At 43.4% G+C, this 26,002-nt stretch overlaps 3 protein-coding genes across 3 annotated transcripts; 1 reads left to right on the top strand and 2 right to left on the bottom strand.

The window, feature by feature from the left end:
• Positions 1–2,629: 2,629 nt before the first annotated feature.
• Positions 2,630–13,004, top strand: LOC146578214 (uncharacterized). The gene is made up of 8 exons (XM_085268630.1): positions 2,630–2,796; positions 6,738–7,094; positions 7,193–7,288; positions 7,599–7,922; positions 8,656–8,988; positions 11,395–11,724; positions 11,892–12,221; positions 12,287–13,004. Exons 1-8 carry the CDS (start codon positions 2,748–2,750, stop codon positions 12,376–12,378), a joined length of 1,911 nt encoding a protein of 636 aa, XP_085124756.1. The 5' UTR covers positions 2,630–2,747; the 3' UTR covers positions 12,379–13,004.
• On the bottom strand, positions 3,790–5,250 carry LOC146578215 (uncharacterized). The gene has a single exon (XM_085249901.1). It carries the CDS (start codon positions 5,248–5,250, stop codon positions 3,790–3,792), a length of 1,461 nt encoding a protein of 486 aa, XP_085106027.1.
• Positions 13,005–19,178: 6,174 nt separating the features above from the next.
• On the bottom strand, positions 19,179–20,861 carry LOC146578213 (E3 ubiquitin-protein ligase TRIM21-like). The gene has a single exon (XM_085268571.1). It carries the CDS (start codon positions 20,859–20,861, stop codon positions 19,206–19,208), a length of 1,656 nt encoding a protein of 551 aa, XP_085124697.1. The 3' UTR covers positions 19,179–19,205.
• Positions 20,862–26,002: the final 5,141 nt, after the last annotated feature.

Here is a 26,002-nt window from a genome sequence, read left to right as displayed (position 1 = left end):
AGTAAAAGCCATATCTGAACCATGGCTGAATGAAGGCACCTGTGAAGCCAGAAGAAAGTGTAGAGAGCTGAACGTAAACGGAAGAAGGATGAACTTCAGGTGTCAGCAAATATTACAGTATTACTGGAATTCACATCCTGAAATGACTGCAAATTACAGACCTATTTCCAAATTGAGTTTTATCTCAAAGATTCTTGAAAAGGTAGTTTACAAGCCATGAATATCCATTTTTAGAAGAATGTTGTATTTCGGAAGTTTTTCAATCTGGTTTTAAAGCTTTGCATAGTACAGAATCTGCCCTTTTAAGAGTTTTTAATAATTTTTTGTAGGAACTGCATCACATGACTGTGTTATGATCGTGCTTTTAGATTTAACAGCTGCCTTTGATACAGTGGATCATAAGATTTTAATTTGCAGTTTAGAGCAGGTGGTGGGTGTTAGGAGTACTGCACTGCAGTGGTTCAGATCCTAATTGGCAGACCAAACTTTCTCTGTGAAACTTGGTGAGCTTGTATCCTCTGCTGCTTCTTTTCAATGTGGGGTTCCACAGGGTTCAGTTTTAGGCCCGCTTCTTTTCTCCTTATATCTGATACCACCCGAGTATATTTTCAAGAAACATGGGATTTCTTTCTACTGTTTTGCCGATGACTCCCAGATTTGTTTCCCACTTAAAAGATAAATGGTTTCTCAGTAGACCCTCTGCTCAGATGTCTTGATGAAATAAGGGCCTGGGTGGCTTTGAACTTTTTACATTTTAATGAGCAGAAAACAGAAGTGATGGTTTTTGGTGGCACTTCTGAGACCACTACTATGGATCCTGGTTTGCTGGCGCAGTTTGTTAAACCAATCACCACTAACCTGGGAGTTTAAATGGAGGCAGATGATGAAGTTGAAAGCCAGGTCAGAGCTGTTGTAAAATCTGTCTTTTTTTCATTTGAGACAACTGGCAAAAATAAAGCCCATCTTATCAGAGCAGCTTTTTGAGACAGTGATCCATGTCTTTGTTACATCTAAGATAAGAGATGAGATAAGATGTACCTTTATTAGTCCCACATGTGGGAATTTTCTAGACTCCATTATTGTAACGCACTTTATAGTGGGGTTAGTGATGCATCTGTTAGGCGTCTGCAGGTTATGAAGCGCATCTTTTAACTGGAACAAAAAGGTCTGAGCACATTACCCCCATTTTAATTTCACTCACTGGCTTCCTGTCACAAACTGGTAGTAGGAACTCAAGAGCAGAGCGGTGTGACGTCTCCAAAAACAGTTTATTTACAGCACCAGTGCACGATATATACAGTGAAGGGAAAATCCAAACTCCAGGGAATCACAGGGTAGCTCTCTCACACTCGCTCACGTCTTCTTGCCCAAACTCACACATGCTCACACGACAGGGAGGTCCGGGGAGGAAAGTCTGTAGCAGAGGAAAGGGAAGTCACTCACAAATCACGAATCATAGGTATACTCAAGCACAGGTTCACAGGAGCTGGGAGAATCACTAACGTCTGTAGTACAATCATCCAGCGATGAGAGGATCTGTGTTCCAGCCTCAAATAGTGCTCCAGGTGATGACAGCTGATTGTTGTCAGGTGTGTGGGCCAAGGGCGGGAGCCCACAGTGAGCTCCGCCCAGGCAGAGAGAGAGAAAACCAAACACCACATGCAGCCTTGTGGGCCGGCCGGGCAGGCACGGAGACCATGACACTACCTGTACATTTTAGGGTCCTTCTTAAAGTTCTTTATTTGTTTTTAAATCTCTTATAGCCTGCCCCCACCTCTCTGAGATGCAACAGCCATATACACCTTTCCACTCCCTTAGTAAGCATTAATTTGCTTTGGCTGTAGCAGCTCCAAAGTTGTGGAACGATCTGCCCTTGCACATTAGGCAGGCTTCTTCTCTTTCTGAGTTTTAAACTCTTCTTAAAACACATTTTTTTGCTGGCGTGTACAGCATTTTGTGAACCCTGGTTTTATTTTAATGGGCTTTATAAATAAAGATGGTGTCATACAGTATGGTAAAGTTAAATTAACACCTATAATTCACAGTTAAATAACAGTGGCCATTATGAAGTGTTACCCACTCAGTTCCTTTCTGTTACTGAATGAACTCCCACTGGTCACCATCAGCCTTTGCTGTGTTTGATTTGAGTATCACTCCCTCTGGTGGGCTGTACAGGTATTACATGTGAATGGAAGTAGATTTTTTGTTGTTGTTTTTGCTGTTTTCTTCAGTTTTGTAACTAGAATTTAAATCTATCCTATAATATTTATGATTAAAAGTTACATTTAAAGAGAAGTGAAAATAAAGATCAATCCCAGCTGTGCTTAGATGCACTTAGATGGTGGGAAAATAGTTAAAAGAGAGTGGGAATCAACAGATCCAAAACTGGAAACATTTAATTTTAGTGTTTCATGTTGAAAAAGTGTCATGATTAAAGTTATGCATAACAGATTAAAATCACAGAGTTGAAGCAGGAAGTTTTTAAATGTGCAAATAGGTTATTTAGGTTTTTACTCTAATGAATGCTTCTTTCATTCAAACAGTTTCTTCTTTACTGGCTGAGGCTTTTGTGAACACTCCTCCTCCTCCTGCTTTTAAAAAAGTGTTTCCTCTTCCTGAATGAAAACAATCCACAGGTGTGATGTGTGACATGGAGAGCAGCCAGAAAACACCTTTGGCTTCTTGGCAGGATTATTTAATCTCTTAGTCGGTTCAGGTTGAAGATTAACTTTGTAGATGTCTACTCTATGTATAGCAACATGAAGATTTTGGATTTGTTTGTGATCCTCCTGTACGGTAAGAAAAGTTTCTTTTAAACTTATGACACACACACATATTTACACAAGCACACACACACTGGTTTTGCTTACAGAAACAGTCAGACAGGTTTGTGCATGTTGATCAGGAAGATAAGTTCTCAAATGCCGCAGGTTATTCTCGCATAGTTAAAGCCAAAAGAGAGAATTGTTTTTTGTTTTAGGACCAAGTGTATGTTTGCACCAGACTTTTACCATAAGAAGTATGTAAATGAGAAAAAACTGAACTGTAGTCCTCTCATTTCTTTTAAAACAATGACGGGACTCAAACACAAACACACTGAAACTGAAGTCCAGCTGTAATCCAGGCCTGAGTTCTGAACAGTAAGACAGTCAGTGGGTAAAATATCACAGGCAAGGGGGAGAGATGACAGACAAAATATAAAAACAGCAAAGGTAAACACACACACACACACGGCATTATTATTGTCAGAGATTTATAGTTAACAAACAGTCAGGTGAATAAACAACACTGAGACACTTGTTACTGATAACGTGCGGCACGGGTGAAACTCAGGGAGTAATCACACCGAACTGCAGCATTCGTTTATTTTATAGGTTACATCGTCAATATGCAAATATAATCACATTTCCTGTTACGCAGGTCCTGATGCTGTCTGTGTGTAAGCTGTGTGTGTGTGTGGTGTAAGTGTGCTACAAGTCAATTTCTAAGAATAGTATAATGCAATTCAACTTCTGCGGATGTGTATTTCTGAGCTGAGCTGAACTCTTGTCACTCTTGTCACAGGGTCAGCTTCCTGTTTCTACAGAAAGCTGTCTAGTGAAATATGTGAACATAAGTATAACATAACATGTGAAGCATAATCAAATAAAACATTAAAAACTCCCTGACATTCCCTCCTGTTGTTACCGTATTTCACCACTTCAATCATACTTTATTATCAGCCAACAATCACTTGCTTATAACACTTTCAATTGTAGCATCATTCAGTATGTGTGAGTGTGTGTGTTCCTATACTAAATCCTCTTCGTCCGGTTCATCTTCTAGTGGCAGTCCAACATAGGTGATTACTGTGGCCTGTACCATTTTGTCAATCATTGATCTGATACAGGGTAGAATGCAAGTTGAGAACATGCAAAGCAATAAAAGAAGAACTCCTATCAAGACAAGTCCTTTAATCACGAGGGTCTTCCAGCTGCCGCTCAGCAGCCAGGTCAGCCAGTCCTCTGTGTTCGTGACATAGTCTTGTTGCTCTGCATTACTCAGTTGTCGTAACTTGTCTAGGGCGGTGGTCATGGTCAAAGAGTGCACGTTGTCCGGGATATAGGTGCAGCAAGTGGTGTTGAATAAGACACAGAGGCCCTCTCTCTCAGCCAGAGTCATGTCCAGGGCGACTCTGTGTTGCATGACCACTATTCTGATCGCGTCGATCTCCTCATTCTGAGCCTTGTTTATCCTTGTTGAGCTGTTCAGGAAAAGTCCAAATCGGTAGTCAAGTGTCTCTATCCTGAGCTTGTTCTTCCCAGTTCCGACCCATGGGAACAGTGAGTGCAGGACCTTCTGTCCGGTGGTCCACAACTTGAACTCCGCTGGCACATCACTGCCCCATATTGGGTCATGGGGTTGCACGTCATCAGTGCTCCTCTTGCGTCTTGGTTGGTTCCGATGGAACATTCTGAATGTGTGGTCTGACACTAAAATTGGGGCGCAGAGTCCGGTGCTGTTGGGTGGGATGGTGAAGTATGTCTTTGAGCCACATGCCCATGCTGTACCCTGCACCCAATACGTGCCATTCAGGAAGCTTGTCTGTGCCTTTCTGTCCTGCGGCATTCGGAAAGTCTGGGAGCAGTTTTGATTCATTCCCAGCTTTCTGTTGCCGTATGCGAAGGTGAAACACATTGGATGTTGTATTCCTGGTTCCCTCCTGACGTTGAAAGATTTTCCCTTGTCATTGGTTGCATTTAAGTGTACCCAGTATCGTCCATCACAGCTGTAGTTCCAGTCTGAGATCTCTGGTGTACAGAACACTACCTCATTAGTTGTATAGTTGATCTGTGTTCCATTACACCGTGGCAAGTCGGGTTTTGAGACTTGTGTCTTTAACTGAACCTTGAAGAAGAAGATGTCTTCGGGGGAACATGTTCCGTTGATGGCTTTGTGGAATATACATAGGGCTTCGGAAAGGCTGGGTGATTTTCCATATAGGGTGGCTTGTATTGCTGTTGTTGGGAGGTGAGAACAGACATAGCAGCCAGTGTGGTTGTCTTCTGTATGTACTCGGTTGTAGACGTACCGGTACCAGGCATTGTTCAGCCAGGGGTGGTTGTGCTCTTTGTCCATATCCTTTAGGTGTGAGTTGTCATATGACCATTTCTTCTGCAGGTGGTGCTGTGGGTCTTCATCTTTCCAGGTGAATATCAGTAGGCTCACTAGGAGCACAATGCCAGCCACTATGAGGACAATTTTCTTCATGATGACCAGGCACACCTAGACTTCTGGTGAGTAGACTACCAGCGAAGTGGAGAGGCGGGATATACCCAATCAGCCCTTCCTCCACCGGTAGATCACCTGGAAGCTAGGGGAACTGGCGTCTAAACGTCTGGACTGTCACTCACTTTTTTGCAGTGGCTGTGGTGGATCCAAGATGGTCTTTCTGCAATTTTGCAGGCAGTCGGTGTGGTAAGTAAGACCTGATATGGGCCTTCCCACCTTGGTGAATACCAATTCTTTCTCTGGAGTACTTTGATCAGGATCCAATCACCTGGTTTTAACCTGCAAGAAACTGGAGAGGTATTACTCGGCAGTTTATTGTTTAGCACAATCTCTTTGTTCTCAAATAATTTAGTCATCCACTCTGCTAGGGTGGTTTCTCTTATAGACTTATTAATAGGCTCAGTAGTGAGAGGAAGCGGAAATTGCCTCCCGTGAACGATTTCAAAGGGTGTGAGCTTTTGTGACCCCTGGGTTAGTCTCATCCACATCTTAACCAGATCCAAACACTCAGGCCACGGCCTTCCTGTCTCTTCCATGCATTTTCTTAATCTCTGTTTTATTGTGCCGTTAGTTCTTTCCACTAATCCTGCACTTTGTGGATGATAGACAGGAGAAACGTCTTGGAAATAGTCTTTGAGCATGTAGAATCCACATCTGTCACTGGTGGGCAGATAAACTGAATCCGTTGATACAGCCATCCTTGGATGTGCATCTGAGGCAAATGATCAGACGGAGCAGGTGGTGGTCAACCTTCCGAGCAAACCACACCTCATCCAAAGTTTGGGCATGGAGGTGGTCACCATGTACAAGCTGCTGGGTGTTCACCTTAACAATAACAATAACCTGGACTGAAGTCTGCAGGACATTACTGAGGATGTCTGCAATCTATCCAGAGCTCTGCTGTGGAGGCGGCAGCAGAGAGAGGGGCAGGTAACGGCTAAATAGGCTGGTGAAGAGGGCCAGCTCTGTCCTGGACAGTCCCCTAGACCCCATAAAGGAGGTGGGTGGGCTATTATGCACAACATCTCTCATCCCTGCATGAGACTGTGGACGGAGACTGTGGACAGAGACTGTGGATGGAGACTGTGGATGGAGACTGTGGACGGAGACTGTGGATGGAGACAGTGGATGGAGACTGTGGATGGAGACAGTGGACGGAGACTGTGGATGGAGACTGTGGACGGAGACAGTGGATGGAGACTGTGGATGGAGACAGTGGACGGAGACTGTGGACAGAGTGCTATCACAGGTCCTTCATCCCGACAGAAGCCAGGCTGCAACATTATAAACAGGATAAACACTGTTTAGAAATATGTGTGTATAACTATCACTGCCTGCACTTTATGTGCACATAAAACATCTTGTGTTATTTTTCTGCACATAGCAACCATTGAATCTTTTTATTATTTATTTTTTCTATTTTTATGTGGGATCAATAAGGTCTTTGTCTATGTCTGTGTCCTCAGTTTCCCAGTGTGCCTCAGGTGTGGAGGTAGTAGAGGGGGCGGAGTTTGTTCTCCTGCCCTGTGAGTTTCCTACTTTTAAAGAAAAAGAATCCACAGCTGTGTGGAGTCGCTATGACCTCAATCCCTCCACAGTGCACCTGCGTCGACGAGAAGGCGATGACCTCCAGAACCAAAATGACCAGTTCAGCGGCCGAACATCGATGAATCCTGACGCTCTGGAAACCGGAGACCTCAGTCTCACTCTGAAAAAGCTTCAGCTGTCTGACAGCGGCAGCTACACCTGCACCGTCCGTAAGTTTGGAGTAGAACTGGGTCAGTCAAGAGTGGAACTGCAGGTTCAGCGGGTCAAAGGTGGAGGTCAGTGCAAAGAGATTCAAAATCACATGGAGTGTCACAGAGTGTTAATCATTTTATGTTAACATCATGTAATGTTCATGTTTTCATTGTGTTATAAGTTCCCATCAGTGTCCCAGTGGCTCTGGGTGTCCTGGCTGTAATTGCAGCTGTCATCGTGGGTGTTGGAGTTCACTTCAGAGGCTATTTTAAGGAAGGTATGTTGTGTGTGTGACGTGTTTGCATTGTGAATAATCTGAATCATCCCTAAACCTCAGATTTATTTTACTTGACTTGACTTGTAGTGTTTTTACTTCTTCTTAATCTATTAGTTATGTTAATAGGTGGTTTTAATTGTCTCCTTTCTTTCAATAAAACACAAACCAGTGCATCCCCATGTTTCATGTTCTTAAGGAATCCTCCAGCGCATTTTGCAAAACAGGCTCCCCTCACACACTTTACATGTCAAACATGGGGGCTTTGACAGACTGCGCACACAAATCATTATTTGTTGTTCTTACTTCACAGTCCCACAGGTGGATGTGGATTCGGGGGTGGAGTCTGTTCAGCTGCCCTTTATAACCACAGTTTACCGACATGAAGATGTAACTGTAGAGTGGACTGACAGCTCCAACAGGATAGTGCACGTCTTTAAAAACGGTTCTGACCACCTTGAAAAACAGCACTGGTTTTACAGAAATCGAACAATGATGAGGAAAAACCTGCAGATAGCTGTGGACCTCAGCCTGACTCTGAAATACCCGACAAACAGAGACGCACTCACCTACACCTGCACCGTCTACAGGGGGGGAAACATCCTAAAGAAGAAACAAGTGAAGCTCTACGTCAGAGGTGAGTGCTGAAGACAGAAGATGAAGATGTGAGTCATGAATTAAAGAGCTTGGTGACCACACTGATAATCTGTCCCTGAGGTGAACAGGACTTGATGAGTGAGCTACAGTAAGATCTATTAAGTTAGGTTTTTCAACCATTACTTTTTTATCAGCTCAAACTGAAGATGTGACACTAGTCCGAGAAATTGAGGAGTTTAAGAGAAATTTATGAAATGATTTAGAATGAAAATATTATAATGATAATGTTTTTGAGTCAATGTCAGCCTGAAAGCACCAGGATTTTGAGGATTAGATGTTTTCTTAAGGAAACTCACACGAGCTTCTTCTATTTCTTCTATTCCACATTAAACAACCTCATTAAAATGCTGCACGCTTTGTCTGGGCCTGCATAGCCCAGAATAATAGCTTATTTAACAAAAGTTCATAATAATCTACATGTAGAGAGAAAATTCAAAGGAAATATTAAGTAGGCAAGCTCCCATTATGGTCTATTAACGTTTCCAGTTTGGGTGTAGTAAGTGAAGATAAAGACAGATGATAAATTTCTTCCCATAATTGATTTAGGACACCAAAGATAACACAGTGTCTGCTCAGTGGAGCAACAGGACAAATCCCAGGCTGCAGCCAGTCAAACATGTTTTCAGTGCAGATGTTTCACTTCATCCAAACAAAATGTTCTCAGTGCTGATGATGCTGTGTTCAGCTCATTGTGGTATTTTTTCTCCTTTCAGTCCCCCTGGTGGAGGTGGAGCAGGGGGTCGAGTCTGTGCAGCTGCCCTGCAAAACCAAACTTCACCTGCTTAAAGGCAGTAAAGTGGAGTGGACCTGCATTTACATCCGGACCACAAAGGTCCACGTGAATGAGAACGGCTCTGACCAGCCTGAAGAACAAGACCACTTTTACAGAGACCGAACGAAGATGAATGAAGACCTGCTGAAAACTGGAGACCTCAGTCTGACCCTGAGATACCCCACAGACAGAGACAACGAAGTCTACACCTGCACCGCCTACAGCAGCGAGGGAAACATCCTGCTGAAGAGAGAAGTGAGGCTTCGAGTCAAAGGTCAGAAATGAATTTAAGTCAGTTATTTATACAGCACCAAATCACAACAACAACTGCGTCAAGGCACTTTATATTATAAGGTAGTTCCTTCAATAATACAGAGAAAACAGAGAAAAACCCAACAATCATATGAGCCCACTATGGGTAAGTGCTTTGGTGATAGTGGGAGGAAAAACTCAGTTTTAACAGGAAGAAACCTCCGTCAGAACCAGGACTGGGGCGGCCATTTCTGACCCATTCCAACAAAACGATGGCTGATAAACAGACGTGCTGTGGTAGAGAGGCAGAGGTTATTAATGACTAATTATTACATTCAGAGAGGTGTATTAACACATCATCACAACCACAATCAACACAATCATCATCTCGGCTCCTCTGACGACCTGTTTGCTGTTGCATGCTGCTGAAAGGCAGTGGGGAGAGGGGACACTCGGGCAGTGCATTTATCACGTATAATGTGTTTCCTGGATACACTGCTGCTTTTACAGCATTCAGAGATCGATGGCTCCGTGTCAGAGCTGGCTATGAACTTCAGACGGATCAGACTTTAACTTAACAAAAAAGTTATCAGTAGTTCTTTTCATCTTTCCTTATTACCCACACCTACATCCACTCTGTCAGGCCTAGGCTGCTCACTAGGGCTGGGTATCATCACTGATTTCTATAATCCCTTTGATTCCGATTCACGAAGTCCCGATTTGATTCAATTTAGCCTCAGACAGTCAGAAATATTATAATTCTGATCATTTATCAGTACTGATACATGTGAGACTTCATCACAATTGTGAGCATCACAGCTGATGTCTTTGTGTGAAAGTAACTGAGGATAAAACAGAGAAAAACATGAAGGAGATTTTCCTGGTCTGGCGTTTTATAGCAGATAACCATAAAAATATTCTGCAGTAGATCAAAAACTGTAGAAAACCATGAATCGACATATGAACATTACCTGATGCTGCTGAAGTTGTCATGGGCCGTGGTGCGCGGGCACGAAAGGATCCAGGCGCAGACTCCGCGCTAACAGAAAAAACACTTTATTGTACCAACGAAAGGCGACCTGGGGAAACTAGGGAGCAAAGCAAGAAACTAAAAACCCGGGGAAACAATGACACGAGGAAGCTGGGATCGGGATGGTGGGAGGCTGCAACAGAAAGGGGAGATGATTACTAGGGAGCCGGGAAGCGGGGAAAACACATCTGGACTGAGAGTAGGGGCTTACGATAGAACGGGACCGTGGGAGCTCGGGAGGGAAGTGTGGCAGTCCGTGGGGCAGGAAGTCCGTGGGAATGGCGAATGGGCCAGGTGAGCACCGCGAGATCCAGTTGAGCCGGAGGACAGGCAGGTAGCAGACGCCGAGTAGAAACCTGGACAGAAGTAGGCAGGTAAAACACAGTTCCAATCCAGAAGAGAATGCACGCTTTTCGTGGAAGTCTGGTTACCACTGTGGGGGTGACTAACGGACTGGCGTGGAGCATCTGTCAGCGCCGGGTTAAGTAGATCTCCGTGTAGTCACCGTGATGGAGAGCAGGTGTGCTGGTGATGGCCCAGCCCGGGGGTGTGGCTACCCAAGCATCACGCATTCCACAGACACAGGACCACGGACCATGACAGAAGTGAAGCAGAGCAAAGTTGCAGAGGTTCTTTTTAAAAGTGGAATTAATGATGACATTTATCAAATGTGAGTTGTAGTTTGGATCTTGTCTGTGAAGCTTCTCAGTGATCCAGGTCATCGTAGTCTAAGGAGTGTGGAAAGGAAAAACATCTGGACTTCTTTAAGTTGCTTGAAGATGTTTCACCTCTCATCCGAGAAGCTTCTTCAGTTCTAGGACCTAATTGGTCACACTCTAGGGACTCCCCGGCAGACTACACCTATTGCAGCATAACTAAGGGAGGATTTTTATGTAATCTTTCTTTTTTGGATTTTTTGTTAATAAATGGTAAATGGCCTGTATTTATATAGCGCTTTACTCAGTCCCTAAGGACCCCAAAGCGCTTTACACTACATTCAGTCATCCACCCATTCACACACACAGTCACACACTGGTGACAGCAGCTACAGTGTAGCCACAGCCGCCCTGGGGCGCACCGACAGAGGCGAGGTGATAATTTGTCTCCCTTTATTAAAATTAAACTACCATAAAAATTAGAGACTCGTTCTTTCTTTGTGAGCAGTCCCACTCAAATCCTACTAAAGTGGACTGAAGGCAACAATTCAAAAGAAATGAAGAACAACCAATAAAATACATTAATCCTGAATTAAATGAGTGTAGTATATTTCATCTTTAGGAAATCAACACAAGCAAAGACAAATATCATAGTTTGAGCTTAAAATTGAATATTAAAGTTCTCTTTGGAATCATTGAATAAAACTGCTGCTGTGTCATGTTGTGTTCGTTGTCCTCTCAGTCTGTCAGGTGGAGGTGGAGGAGGGGGCGGAGTCTGTCCAGCTGCCCTTCACAACCACAGAAAACCTGCCTGGAGATGCTGAAGTGGAGTGGTGGCGCTATGAACCTGAACCACCGATGACTGTTCACAAATATCACGCCGGCTCTGACCAGCCTGACGCACGAGACCAGTTTTACAGAGAGCGAAACGAAATGACAGACGACTCACTGAAAACTGGAGACCTCAGTCTGACCCTGAAACTCCCCACAGACAGAGACACTGGAAAGTACATCTGCAGAGTTGAGGGGAAAGGGATCAAGAGAAAGAAAACAGTTCTGCTGAGAGTGATGAGTCAGTGCAAATACCTATGAAATATTTCTTACAGTGTATTTGTTTATAAAATGACAATAACAATAATTAAATGTAAATATCAGACTGCAGCATAAAGAAGCTTAATAAGGTGTTTTCTAGATTCACTGCTGTCTGTACAGCTCATGTTGTGTTTGTTGTCCTCTCAGACTGTCTGCTGGAGGTGGAGGAGGGGGCGGAGTCTGTCCAGCTGCCCTTCACAACCACACAAAACCTGCCTGAAGATGCTAAAGTGGAGTGGAGACGCTATGAACCATACAGGAAGGTCCACGTGTATAAGAACGGCTCTGACCAGCCTCACAAACAGCACCAGGTTTACAGAGACCGAACGAAGATGAATGAAGACCTGCTGAAAACTGGAGACCTCAGTCTGACCCTGAAACAGCCCACAGAGAGAGACAGTGGAGAATACATCTGTAATGTCTGCAGCAAAGAAAGAAGCATTTCAAGAGAGACCACGGTGCTACTAAAGGTCAAAGGTCAGTATGAAAATATAAGTTTGTCTCTTGTTGTCTGTCCCTGTCTGACTGTCTTGTCTCTGCAGGGAGAGTTCAGGTCCAGGATCAAACAGGGGACATCAGGAACAGAAGCAGCTCCATTGATCCGACTCCTCTGATGGCTGATCAATCAGTTTGATCTGTGCTTAGTTTAGGATCAGCTTTTAGTTCAAGTTAAAATCAAAGTCCCTTTCTCATGACTACACTTTAAGAAAGGGACTGGAGCACACCAGCCTGCGTGGCAGAGTTCCAAGACTGTTGGGGGAAAAAAACCCTGGACTGATGAGTGTGTGTCATTACACACTGCATTTCAGAAAAGGAAGCTCATACCAACAGTAAAATATGGTGATAGTCTGATAGTCTGAGGCTGTTTTGCTGCCTCGGGACCTGCAAGACTTGCCTCCCTAAATGGAACCATGAATTCGGCCCTCTTAAAGAAACAATTCTTTAGGAGACTATCTGGCCATCCGTTCTCATCTGACCTGAAGCGCACTTGGTTTCTGCAGCCGGATAATTATGCAAAACACCCAAATAAGTCAAAGTTCTTACCTGAATCTGATTTATATGCTGTGACATGACCTTAAAAAGGTAGTTCATGCTTGAAAACCCAGCAATGTGGCTAAATTACAACAATTCTGCAACAGTGAGTGGGCTGAAAATCCTCCACAGTGCTGTTAAAGATTTATTGCAGGTTGTTACAAATGCTTGGTTGCAGTTATTTATTAAATTCAGGGGCAATAGCTTTTTCTGACATGTTCATCTAGGTTTGGGTTTTTTCCCCTTAATAATAAACACATTTATTTAGAAACTGCATTTTGTATTTACTTCTGTTCTTTGTATAATATTGTAATTCAATTAATGTTTTATCACTCACCTTTGAAAGTTCAGGTCAGGGGTTAACGTGTAATAATGAGAAATAACAGAGAAAAACAAAAGGAAGAAAAGGAAGGTGCAATGAGACATAGGAAATCATGATTCATGGCAAATGAAATTTATCAATAATTGAAAGCCATCCTGACAGTTATTACAAATTAATATTAGCAGGTTCAGTCCCAACTGATGACCTATAAAGATCTGTGTCATTACCAAAGTGTCACAAAAGAAACATCTCATGATGGGTAAAACCAGTGAGCTGTCTCAAAACCTTCACAACCGTATTGTTGCAAAACATACTGAAGGTATTGGTTCTAAACTACTGGAGGTTCTAGTGAGCACTGTTGGGTTCTTAATGCAGAGGTGGAAAGAACATCATTTCACCATATATAATAATGATCAGAAGAGTCGTTGAAGAGCCAAGGTGCTACAGAAAAACCTGGAATCAGCAGGTACAATTGTTTCAAGAAGGCATGGCATGTAGGTCACCATCCATGGTGCCATTGCTGAAGAAAAAGCATGATGAAGAGCATTTAAAGTTTGCTGAACATTTAGAGAAGCCAGTGAAATATGGTCTGGTCAGATGATCATATGATTGTTCGGTTTTTCTCTGTAGGGTCTACCTTACAATATAAAGGTAACTGTTATTGTGATTGGTCGCTATATGAATAAAATTGACTGGAAATGAAAAGATGACTTGTCCATGGATATGCAGACTGGAGCATCCAGGAAATGATCCCATCAATTTTCCAACTGGGAAATGATCTGCTTTACCTCCTGAGTTGGTAGATTAACACCCCAAGTTGCTCTCTGATGCAAAGAATGAATGTTAGCATATCTTAGCTAGAAAGCACTAAAGCATAGAAACCAGTGCTCGTCTGGTTGAATGAGGCAAGTTCTTTAAAATGACCGTTGCTCTGAGCTGATGTCCTGAAACTGTTTGGACCTGCAGGAGAGATGAGGAAGCTGGCTCAGTCAGTTTATCATCAGCTCAGCAGATTGGCTTTAAACAGGAAGTGATGTCAGTGATCTGACCTCTGACCCTCAGAAAGCTCTGAGGAGATGATCCAAACTCATCAGTAGAACACCAGTAGAGACCATCATCAGACTGCTGCACGTTAATGGTGATGAGTTTCTCTGATTTAGGTCTAACAAGACGTCCATTACAGTAGAAATAAGCTGCAGCTGTGCCACCAATTTTCTTCTTACAGCGTACAGTGACATCACTTCCTATCCTCACAGGAAGTGCAGGGATCTCCAGGATCACATGTTTATCTGAAGAAAAGACCCACAGAGTGATGTAGAGGTGGTATAACAGTGTGCTGTTAGTCTGATGAAATGAATGACTTCATTACCTGATACAGTGATGTTGACTTCTTCACTCTTCTCTCCAGCTTCACCTTCACACCAGTAAACTCCACTGATTGGCTCGAACTCATTAAACAAACAGGATGGACCATTTATCCTCCCAAAGCCCCGCCCACCTGCTCCACATGACTCAGTCCCACTTCCTGTGTCCCTCTTCACCGTCCATCCATCAGAGCCCAGCTGACCTTCACATGTCAGAGACACTGAGGCTGCTGTGAAGAACTGCTGAAGGTTTGGACTGACGCTCAGAGAGACTGGAGGACAGATGGACAGTTTCTATCAGTGTTTACACTCAGTGTTTGTCCTGGACCATGGTGCACTTCATCTACTCACCTGCACAAACAGCCAGTGCAGACAGCAGCAGCACACACACACCTGCAACAGGTCAGAGGTCACTGAAGGTCAGAGGTCAATGAAGGTCATTGGACATTATGACCAGAAGGCAGTAATAGGCCTGGGAGAGCATCTTCTATGTTACCATGTTCACCCTTCTCCCTGCTATGATGGCACTTGTTTAGCCATTTGTCACATAGACTCTGGATGTTATATTTCAAAGCTGCACACTGGTTATCTGTGTAGGTCACAGTTAGGTGTTGTGAGAAAGTTGGTGACACCCAGTTGGTGGGGAGGTCCTGGTGGTGAAGTCTTCTGTTCTCCTGTGTCAAGAGTGCAGACAACAGCTGTTGAAACACCTTCTCTTTTAACGTCTATTCAACTAAATGCTGTGCTATTCATCTTTAGTGACTGTGTACCTGCCCCCCCTCTCTCTCTCGTGCTCATAAGAATAAAAATGAATAGAAAGTTGTTGATTACTTCTACTCATGTGACAAAGTGCAGGAAGACCACGCCCGGGTGCATATTTTTGGTAATAGCCCGTCACCAGTAGTAACCATCTATTACCTATGACAAGCCACCTGGGAAGGCGAGACAAACTTTGGAGCAGACACAAGACACTTTGTCGAGAGACACTTCTGCATCGATGACGGGCTGATTTCAGTTCCCACAGAGTCTGCAGCCATCGATCGGCTTAAGCACACATGTGCAGCCGAGTCTAACCTCAAACTCCACAAAATTGCCTCAAATAGTTTCTTAGTCATGCAAGCCTACACCCGGTGTGGAGTTCTCTCCGTATCTAATAGTATCTTCAACCTCTTGTATACTCCGAGTGGAAAACAGTTAAAGAAAAAAAAACATAAACATGTTTAATGAATACCTTTCATAACTTGAAATGCAAATAGAAATGATACATTTTTAAAAATGATGCAAACAACAAAGTAAAATGTTGCTATTTACCCCAAAATGCAGCCAAGGCCTCAGATTTTTTGCACAATCATTTCAAACTATTTACAGAACAATCAGGTGTGTTGCATCAAATAAGAAGGCACACAAAGTATTCATGCAACTCCCAAAAAATAGGTCCTGTCCACTATAAAACAGAGGAGAACACCACAAGGTCTGACAGCAGGAGCACCTGTGACATTCACTAGTATAACTCACAAAAACCCAATAACTGCATAACACACTAACTACAGCCTCCAAACACACTAAACGTCACTAATCTCTCACATGTGAAAACTCGCTCTCTCTCTTTCTTTCGCTCTCTCTCTCTCATTGGTGTCACTCCTAAAACTTCTCCCTCTTCCTAAACAACCAAACGCCTCATGTTGCCATATCATTTTTTGATTGGTGGACATGGTACACTTCAACATGAATAAGGAAGGGAAGTGGTGCTTTTTCTTTTTCACTCGCAAGCGGAGAGCGTTTGCTAGCGCTGTCCTTAGAAAACGCAGTTGCTGAGGCGGCTGAGGTCATTTGGAGTCCAGGGAGCGCTTTGAAGACCTTCTGTGACTCTTTGGTGGCATCTGTCATTTTTTACAGTGTTGTATGTTGGTACCTCAGGTCCCACATCTCCAGATTCACTAACAGCTTCTTCCACCCGGGCCATTCGGACATTTAACAAACACCATGTCCCCTCTGTTCTATCTCTGCTGTGATCCCAACAACCTACATGTAAAGGTCGGCCAAACTAATAAAATTGTCAGGGATTATAGTGGAGAGAGAAAACAGGCGGCTCCCACCCTCTATCTGAACATCAGTTTTGAGTGGCTATACAGTATATCTGCAGAGATACGGGCAGTACAGGTGCAGCAGTTAGGTATTAAGAAATAAAAAAGAAAAGAAAAACATAAAATGAATTCATATTCAATTTCCACATTTACTAAAAGCAAACAATGTAATGATATTAAAGTAACTCCCTGATGGATGACATGAGCAATGAACAGCTTCACTGATTTTATTAGGTTCTATTTGAGTCTCAATCTGCTGCTGTTTGAAGCTCATCACCAGAAAAACAACTAAACATACAAACTCTGAGGGAAATGACCAAAACAGTCTCCAGTCTTTTGTTAGACTCTGTGTTTATAGTGGAAAACTTGCTCTTATTAAAGGAAGTGAAGGCTACATAATAGGCAGATAAGACAAACGTGTGGTGAGTGCAACTAGCAGCTGTGGTTTCCTGAATGAACGTCGATGTTCGAAGAAACGAGGTTACTACACCGGGGGACCCCATCCTTGGGGTGGACCCATTTTTGTTTTAGCGTGTTTTGGGGTTTAAAAGCCACAGAGACGCGGTGCTTAGGAAAAATGCATTTCAGCTGTGCTGATGCTCCTGACACGTATAAGACTGGGGAAACCTGCATTCAGCTGGACCTGAAAAACACTATGTCCAGATAAACACAATCAACTTTTGGAGAAAAGTAAAAGATTCTTCATCAGACTAACAACTAAAAACATGACACTTACCTTAACAGTGTGGGCTACATCAAATATATTCAAGACCGACAACAACACTTCTCACTGCTGCTAATTTTAACAAAACTAAACAAAAAGTAGAAAAAGGCAATTCACCAAGTCTTGAAAAGTAAAACTGAAAAATAGAAACACAGAATAAAATAAAACATCCATCCAGATCTTTACCACCAACAACATAAAATCTACCTTAATTAAATGGCCAAATTCTCCAATAAATGAGCAATAATAAAGTAAGAAAAAATAAGACATTCAATTTATGGACGCTCAAATTAACAGAGCGACATTAAACGCACCTCATTGCCTGCCGTAGCGTTCTTCGCAGCTGCACTTCACCTCAAAGGTCGGTTAATACATCGGATTGAACTTAACCAAAGTCCAATTAAAGGAAAATAAATGTTTCTAACAAATACAATGAAGAAGATTAAAATAATTCACTGTCAGTTACTGTCGCTGTGAGTTTGACCAGGTCAGCTGCTTCATTTGGTTCTGCCTAAAGTTCTCTCAGTGATCCAGTGTTTATATGATAAGATACGTGTTTAATGCAGAAAGTTGGAATTACAAGTTGGTAAGAAGCTTTTTAACAAAGGTTTGATTTAAGCTTTAAGTTCAAAGGTGAAAGAAATTTCACGTTTGATGAAGGAAGATCAAGGCTAACAAGGACATAGGTCAAAGGTCAAAATAAGGTAAGGTGAGAAAATATAATAGATATATATAATCAATCAATAAGGTGAAAATATCAGATAAAAGGGTTTTTTTGGTTATAAGGAATAAAGAGGTCAAAGGTCAAAACAAGAGTACTGTTAAATTAAAATTAAAGGGTCAAAGGTCAGATTAAACAAGTTACACAGAAAGGATCGGCAAAACTTAAACAAGGATAAAGAAATAATACATTAAACAAGGAAATAAATTAAAAGTCTGAGTTAATGAGAAATTAAACGTTTAAATCAGGTTAAGAGTTAAATTTTAAGCTTTTCTTAGTTAAACTAAATAAAATAATCAGAATAAACGATTGGAGGAAAAAAGCAAAGATGTTGTGATCAAATAGTTTGTACGGCAGAAAGAAAAACATGTTTCAGTAGATTGTATGTTGGAAACCACAGTAGACACAGTAGACTCAAATCATTGTTACTGAGGAATTCTGCCTTAAACAGTAAAGTGTTCTTTAACAGTGTGTGTGTGTGTCTGCAGCTGTTCTTTGTGTTGTTGCTGCATCGTTGCCTCAGGGGGAAAGTTGTGTGTGTGTTATGCAGACTAGCAGAGACTGCAGCTGTCAGCAGCCACACACACTTTCTATTCTTCAAATCAAATCACAGTGAAACATGTTCACTGACAGCTCAGCTTCAGCATCGTCTTCATGCTGTGACTGCAGCCGTTCAACTCTGTTTGTCTTTAACCCAAATCATCACAACATGCAAATATAATCATCAAAATGATGTGACTGGAAGGATGCAGCAGTCTGTGCTCCACCTTTCTCCTCCACACCTGCAGGTGGAGAACATGGATGCATGAATCTCTACAGAGTTCTTTGAATATTATCCGTCTCATCAGTTTTCAGTGAACAAAACTCCTCACAGAGCCAAAATAAGCAGTTTGTATCCAACATAACTCAGCTGGACTCTGATGCTCCGTATAACAGCCACACATGAGTCTGGATTCACTCAAAGCATTGAACAAACTTTATTGGAAATGAAGCTTTTGGACATTTGTTCTCTGATATTTGCTCTTCAGCTCGAGTCTCCATCAGTGGGAACATTTCCTGATTCAACTTTTCTTCTGTTCAAATCAAACTCCATGAGAATCAAAGTGTGAATCAGAGTCCTGATGATCAGATTCTATAGAAACATGGAGACTGTAGAGGATTTACACTCAATATGTTCATTTGTTCCCTTCAAGAAAAATCAATCATTCATCCAATTAAATCAGTCGTTGATCAGTTTGATTGACAGGACAGATGATCAGAGGTGCAGAGTTTTTACCTCCATAATTTAGACTGGGACAGAAGTATGGGTGGAGTTTGTGAGTGAAGGAGCAGCCAGTAAAGGAGTAGATCAGAGCTGCAGCACCTACATCATAAAAGGAGACCAGACCCTCCTCATAATCCACAAACACCCCCACCTTCTCAGGACCAGGATGAAGACAGAGGGGGACTGGAGAGGAAGCACCAGCTTTGTACTCATTTCCATTTCTCAGCACTACAGTCCAGAAACCATCCTGAGGTCTCAGTGTGATTTTTCCCTTCCTGTTGATCGACTCTGTGGCCACTCCTAAATCCCACTCAGTCTTTCCTTTAACCTGAACCTCAAAGTAAAATCTGCCTGAAGAGAAACTCTGCTCTCCTAAAACATTAACACACTGAGAAAATCTCTCTGGGTTGTCTGGAAGTTTCTTCCTCACATCACTATGATAAACTTGTTTTCCATCATCAGACAGGATGAGATTAGGATGAGCTGTATCAGGATCCAGAGTCACATCCACCTCATGCTGCTGCACCCTCTGCAGCTCAGCCTCAAACAGCTTCTTCTTCATGGGTTTCCAGACTGTCTCCTCCAGCTGAGCCACAGCTCTCCCCACAGTCCCCTCATATGATGGTGGATGAACTCTGACCTCTGTCCAGTCCTTGCTGGGTGGAGCTTTCAGGGAGGAGAAGCTTTGGAGGAGGTGGAGGTGGTCTTCACAGCGTGAGAGCTGCTCCACCTCAGAGCTTCTCTCCATCAGCTCAGAGATTTCCTGTTCCAGATCTTTGATGAGACCTTCAGCCTGTTTCTCTGTAGCTTCCTGTTTGTCTTCGATCTCCTTCATGAGCTCCTTCAGGCGTCTCTCAACAGACTCCATCAGAGCCGTGAGGACCTGAACACCTTCTGCTTTCTGTCTGTCTGCAGCATCTTTACTCATCTTCACCGACTCTGTGATCTCCTGAATCTTCAGTCGTCTCTTCTGGATCATCTGCTGAATCTCAGCCTCTGTCTTCTCCAGCTCTGCCTTCTTTCCTTCATATTCTTCTCTCAGAGGAACAAACTCGTGGTTCTTGTGGTCTAAAACAGGGCAGAGCGTGCAGACACATGTCTGGTCGGTCTTACAGAACAGCTGCAGAAGGTTATCGTGCTTCGTGCACATCCTGCCTTCCAGGTTCTCCACAGCATCAACCAGCTGATGTCTTTTCAGACGTTTCAGTGTCAGATGAGGCTCCAGGTGAGTGTGACAGTAGGAGGTCTGACACACCAGGCAGGACTTCAGGGCCTTCAGTCTGGTTCCAGTGCAGACGTCACAGGGAACTTCTCCTGGTTTGGCAGCTTGTTGCTCTGAGCTGCTGCTGCTGGCTTTCTGCTGAGCTTCACGTCTGAACTGAGCAACCATCTCAGAGAACAAAGTGTTGATCTTCAGCTGAGGTCGAGTGTAGAAAGTCTCTTTACACATGGGACACTTACAGCTCTGATTCATGTCCCAGTGCTGACTGATGCAGGTTTTGCAGAAGTTGTGTCCACATGGTGTAGAGACTGGATCAGTGAACACATCCAGACAGATGGAGCACAGAAACTGATCTTCAGATCGCAGATTGCTGGCAGCAGACATGTCTGCACTCTGAGGGAGAAAGAAGAGAAACATTTGATTCAAAATTCACTTTAAATTTCATTTTACAAAGAGAGAAACAAGCGTCAGTAGTCTGAGAAGCTTGGAGAGAAAAGCGTCTGGACTTCTTTAAGTTTCTACTCATCACAGAAGCTTCTTCACCTCATCCTCAACACGGACCAAGGAATGAATACTGCACTTTTGGAAGAACTCCCTCCCCTGCAGCCTCTTATCGTCAAAGGGATGGAGGTGGAGAGGGCAAACAGCCACAGATTCCTGGGACTGCAGGTTACATCAGACCTGAGTTGGACTCTCAACACTACAGCAACTGTGAAAAAAGCCCAGCAAAGGCTTTATTTCATTCGGCTGCTCAGGAAAGCTGGCATGAACCACCACCCTCTCACCCAGGCCTGCAGAGGACTGATAGACAGCATCCTCACCGCAGGCATCACTGTCTGGTATGGAAACACTACACAGACAGAGAGGAAGGCTCTGCAGAGTCAGAAAGTCTGCAGAGAGGATTATGGGAACAACACTTGCATCCATGGACCTGCACATACAAAGCTGCACATACAATCTCAGACACAACAGAGCGGACAGCAGCATCACACACAGAACACGATTCTTCAACAGCTTCTTCCCCACAACTGTCAGACTGACGGCAAACAAAAACACACTGAACACTTAAAATAACACAGCACTACTTAACCTCACTTTGAATGTATCATCGGTTCACTGACCATCGGGCAATACACTCACAACAGACTTGTGAAACAGATCTGTGGAACAAATGTGCAACACTGTGAGTGCGATAAGAGGTAGAGAACTACACACTCTCTGTACATTTTCTTCTTTTTCTTTGTATATAGAAAATAGTACGACTACCCTACTCCGGACTTCATTTCTATCCTCCTGCTTTTTCTGTCTTTATATTGTTAAAGTGTGATTTGACTTGGAAAGCTCTGCACAAGTATTCCACTGTGCATGGACTGTTGGTCCTGTGTGCAAATGTCAAAATAAAAATCTTAAACCTTCAGTTGTCAGAGTAACTGGTGGAGGCCCAGCAACACACTCAGACACAAACTGGTTCATCTGAAACACAAACTGAACAACGTCGTGTCTGCTGTACAGTGCAGCGTCCAGATGAACAGGATCAACAGGATGAACATCTTTTTAACAGTCGTTACAAAGATGTGAAGTTGTTTGGCTGACACAGACAAACAGTATCCCACATTCTTGATTTTTAGCTCACAAACACGTCTTATAAGGACTTATTGATCCTGAAATGTTGGAGGTTTTAGCTCTTTAAACAGTAAAGTTACAGGAGGATACAGATAATTATCAGGAAAATGTCCTCGGTTTGTTAAAATGATCCCGTCCGATAACACACGAGAACAATAAATGTATAATTTTCTGTTGTAACCCACAAACTGAACGGTCACACTCATCTTTCATGTTGTCACTAAAACATCACTCCTTCCACGTCTAGTTGGTCGTGATGGAGGCGGAGTGCGTTGGGTCCGCTTTCCCTGCCCAGCCGATGTTCCTGACGCAGGGAAACAGATCCTGTTGGGGATCCCTACCTTGGCACAACACCTGCCATGGTCTTTGCACACTCACCACAGTAAATGCATCATGTTGTCAGCTTTACAGTATCATAGTCAGAGAAACTGGTCAGGCCGCTCTCTTCCAAATGTCTACACTTCACCCTTTTACTGTCAGTGGGCTCAGAGTCCATCTAATGTGGCTCATTATCTGATGCCGTCTGCAGACCAGTGTTAGACACTGAGAGGTTGATGGCTCCGTGTCAGAGCACCGGCCTTAACGAAAAAGTTATCAATCGTTCTTTTCATCTTTTCTCATTACCCACAGCTACATCCACTCCTATCACGCTGCTCACCTCTGCTGCGACGATTCAAACAGCCGGAAAGTAAATAATTTGGAGACGGTGCGTTTGTGTCACAGTGAACAGTGAAAACAGAGACTTTCTAAAACGATGATGCATGTTAGTCATGTGATGCAGGCATGTGACCAATTAAACAAAGATAGTGGAGAGCATTATACAGCAGCAGTTTTGACAGTCCTATTAAAGATGAATATCAGTCTGCACATGCTCCACAGAGCTTTTCTTCAAATTCTTTATTTCTCTCTCGCTTTTGCAACTTTGTACTTTTGTGTTACTCGCAGCAACAACTCCACCTCATTGTTAGTCCATTTTAAAACTCGGTGCTTTTCCTCCACCTCTGCTGCGACGTTTCAAACAGCTGGAAAGTGAATAAGCAGCAGACAGAAATGAGACCGGTCGAATCGTCTTGCGTTTCACGCATGCGCAGGACTGGAACGTAAGCGTTTTCAGCCGTCTTAATGTGGACGCACAACTCTGTGAAAACGACTGAAAACACTAGTGTGGACGCGGAGCACTGTTTTCAAATCTATCCGGGCGAGTGTGGACGTAGCCTAAGTGGCACCATGGAGAAATGAGGTGGCGCTCTAGAGCCCTGATAAAGTGAACAGAGTGAAGATTTGTGTAGAAGCAAGAAGTGTGATCAGCTGCACTCACCACTGTTGCTGAGAGAAACCTGATGGACTCCAGTGAATCTTCTTTTAGAGACAAACAGGACTCGACTGCAGCTCTGCTGCTGCTCTCTCACACTTTCACTTCTGCAAAATGACGTTGAGCTTCTTGTTTTTCAGGTGTTGCTCCGCCTCTTCCTGCCTCTCCCTTTACAGGAATCAGCCGGTCTGTACTCAGTGACTGTGTGCAGCAGGTGGGAGGAGTGAGGAGTGGTGTGTGGGTTCACACAGTAATGACGGCCTCAGGTGATCAGGAGAAACTCACCTGGATTTCCTTTTTCCACAGCAGACTGAGAGCTTCAGGTGGACCCTGAAGGAGGTCTCAGACACAGGTGGTAAAAGTACACACAGTGTGTACTGAAGTAGAAGTACTACTGTTAAAAATACTCCAAGTACTGTTTCAACTTCTTTACTCAAGTAAAAGTAAAAAGTACTGGCTGTGAAATGAGAGTAAAAAGAGCTGATTGAAGAACATTTCTAACACGTGTTTATACAAAGCTAACTGAACCATGTGCTGCATCAACGTGATAATAAAATAATATTATTCACTTTGTTTCTGTCTAAATTTGAATTCTAATAAATATTTTAGCTTGAAATAAGTGAAAAAAATCTGCCAATGGAACAAGTTAAAACTCTATTTTTTCTCTGGTTTCAAGATTCACTGTCTTAAAAAAAGTTCATATCCGGTGGCGGACTCCCTCAGACATCAGTGCGTTGGTGGTTCTTTGTGTCCGGGGATGGGCGTCCAGGTACACACCGGCTCACTCCTTGGTGGCTGCTTATCGGGGCCTGGAGCCTGGGGCTCGCTCGGGCCACTTCGGGGGTGGGGTGCCCTCGGCCTCTCGCCCTGGGGCTCGGTCACTCAGGCACAGCTGGCTGCCGGCGGAGCTCACGGGCGCGTCACTGCAACTCCCCCTGGCTTCTGCTCCGCGGCTGCTGGGTGAGCCCTCATCTGGGACTCTCCTCAGCTCTTTCTGGGACAGTGGCGCGGCTGCCCCTCTGTTGGTCTTCCTTGGTCTCTTGTGTTCTGGGGGCCTCTGGATGTTTGGAGTTTTGATCTCCTCCATACCTGCTTCATGCCCTGGAGGACGGGGCTGTGGCCCCCCCACACCCTCTAGCAGATCATTACATGAAGGAACCTTTTAAAAACAAGCGCGTCCATGCTCACAGGTGTACACATGGGTGATCACACCCACAAACTACACCCTTTTTGGCTCCTACCTCAAAGCACACTGTGTTCTTTTATTTATGACTATTGTTTTTTAATGCATTGGATGATTAAAAAATCGGCATGTACATGGATCTCTTCCATTCAGAAATCCACATGGCTGCAGCCAACTTCCCAGGAGAGAGTAACCTGTCCTAGCAGTTTTATATCAGGACCAGTTAAAACTGGTGGGGTTGACCTGCTTGTTTTGCAGGCCCTAATTCTTTTATATGGATACGTCTGCAGGTTTCTAAGTAATTGTTCAGTAAGTAAAAAACTACAGATTCTACTAATCACAACATTAAACCCAACATTAGCAGGTTCCCATAGCCAGTGCTGGCAAAGGTAGGTTAGGCCCAATCAGCTCTTACTGGCTAAGTAAAACAGAGACATTTAAAAAGCAATCAGAGTTAATGAACCATCAAACCACCGAGATCACTGGATTAAAGTTAGGCGACTTTGGCAATATCAGCTGCTGAGTGAGCGACCTGAAAAATCTGTTTAGTAAACATTACAGTCGTTTGAGTCCCGCTCGTCTAAATCGCCATCAGAAAATTAACAAAGCGTACAGAAAATGAGGAAAATCCGACGTTAATTCTGGAAAACCAACTATCTTCAGTCATTTAGTTAGACTCAGTCAATCTGGTCTGAACAGAGGAAGTGATGATTACAACAGGCAGATAAGGAGAACATGTGGTACATGCAGCTAGGAGCCGTGGTTTCCTGAGTAAAGGTTAATGTTTGATGAAAACAGGTCACTTTCCTCTCTTACAGACACGACATGAAGCTTCAGCTCTGTGAGTCAGTCCAGATTACAGAGAAACGCAGAGTTAAACTTCTAAATTTGAAAGAGTTTATGCAATTGAAACAGTTTTCTGTCATTTGCTGTATCTTCATACACTCCAGTTAAATATGAGGTGCTTACAGGAAATACACCACTTGATTTGTGTCCAAACACACAAACAAATATCAGATACAACCAGCCTTAGATAAACAAAAGAAGTAGTGATCACTTCTTCTCACTAAGGAGACAAAACCAACAGATCTGAACAGATTTCATGTGAGAGAAACTATCAGCGAGAGCTTCCAGCTGCTGAAAATAGGCTCTTTACCTTTGACCTTTAGTGTGTGTTGGAGCTGTGATAAAGAATTGAAGAAGGGAGGGTTTGACTCACCGAGGAGCAGAGCGACAGATGAAGTCGGCATGTTGTCATGTTGGAGACCGACAGCAGAGTGATACCTTCAGCTTCACCACTTCCCTGTTAACATCATCAGCTCGTCACGCTGCTGCTTCTCCACAAGGACGAGCTGTTTCTAATACACTCGTCTTCATCAGAATCAGAGAAACTTTATTGATCTCAGA

This window comes from Mchenga conophoros, linkage group LG3 (assembly GCF_057382185.1).
Source record: "Mchenga conophoros isolate Kocher_MC1m ecotype Shallow Benthic linkage group LG3, M_conophoros_male_GT1.1, whole genome shotgun sequence".
Lineage (NCBI taxonomy): Eukaryota > Metazoa > Chordata > Actinopteri > Cichliformes > Cichlidae > Mchenga > Mchenga conophoros.
Note: the sequence above shows the minus strand (reverse complement) of the source record. Positions and strands in the feature narration are given on the sequence as shown.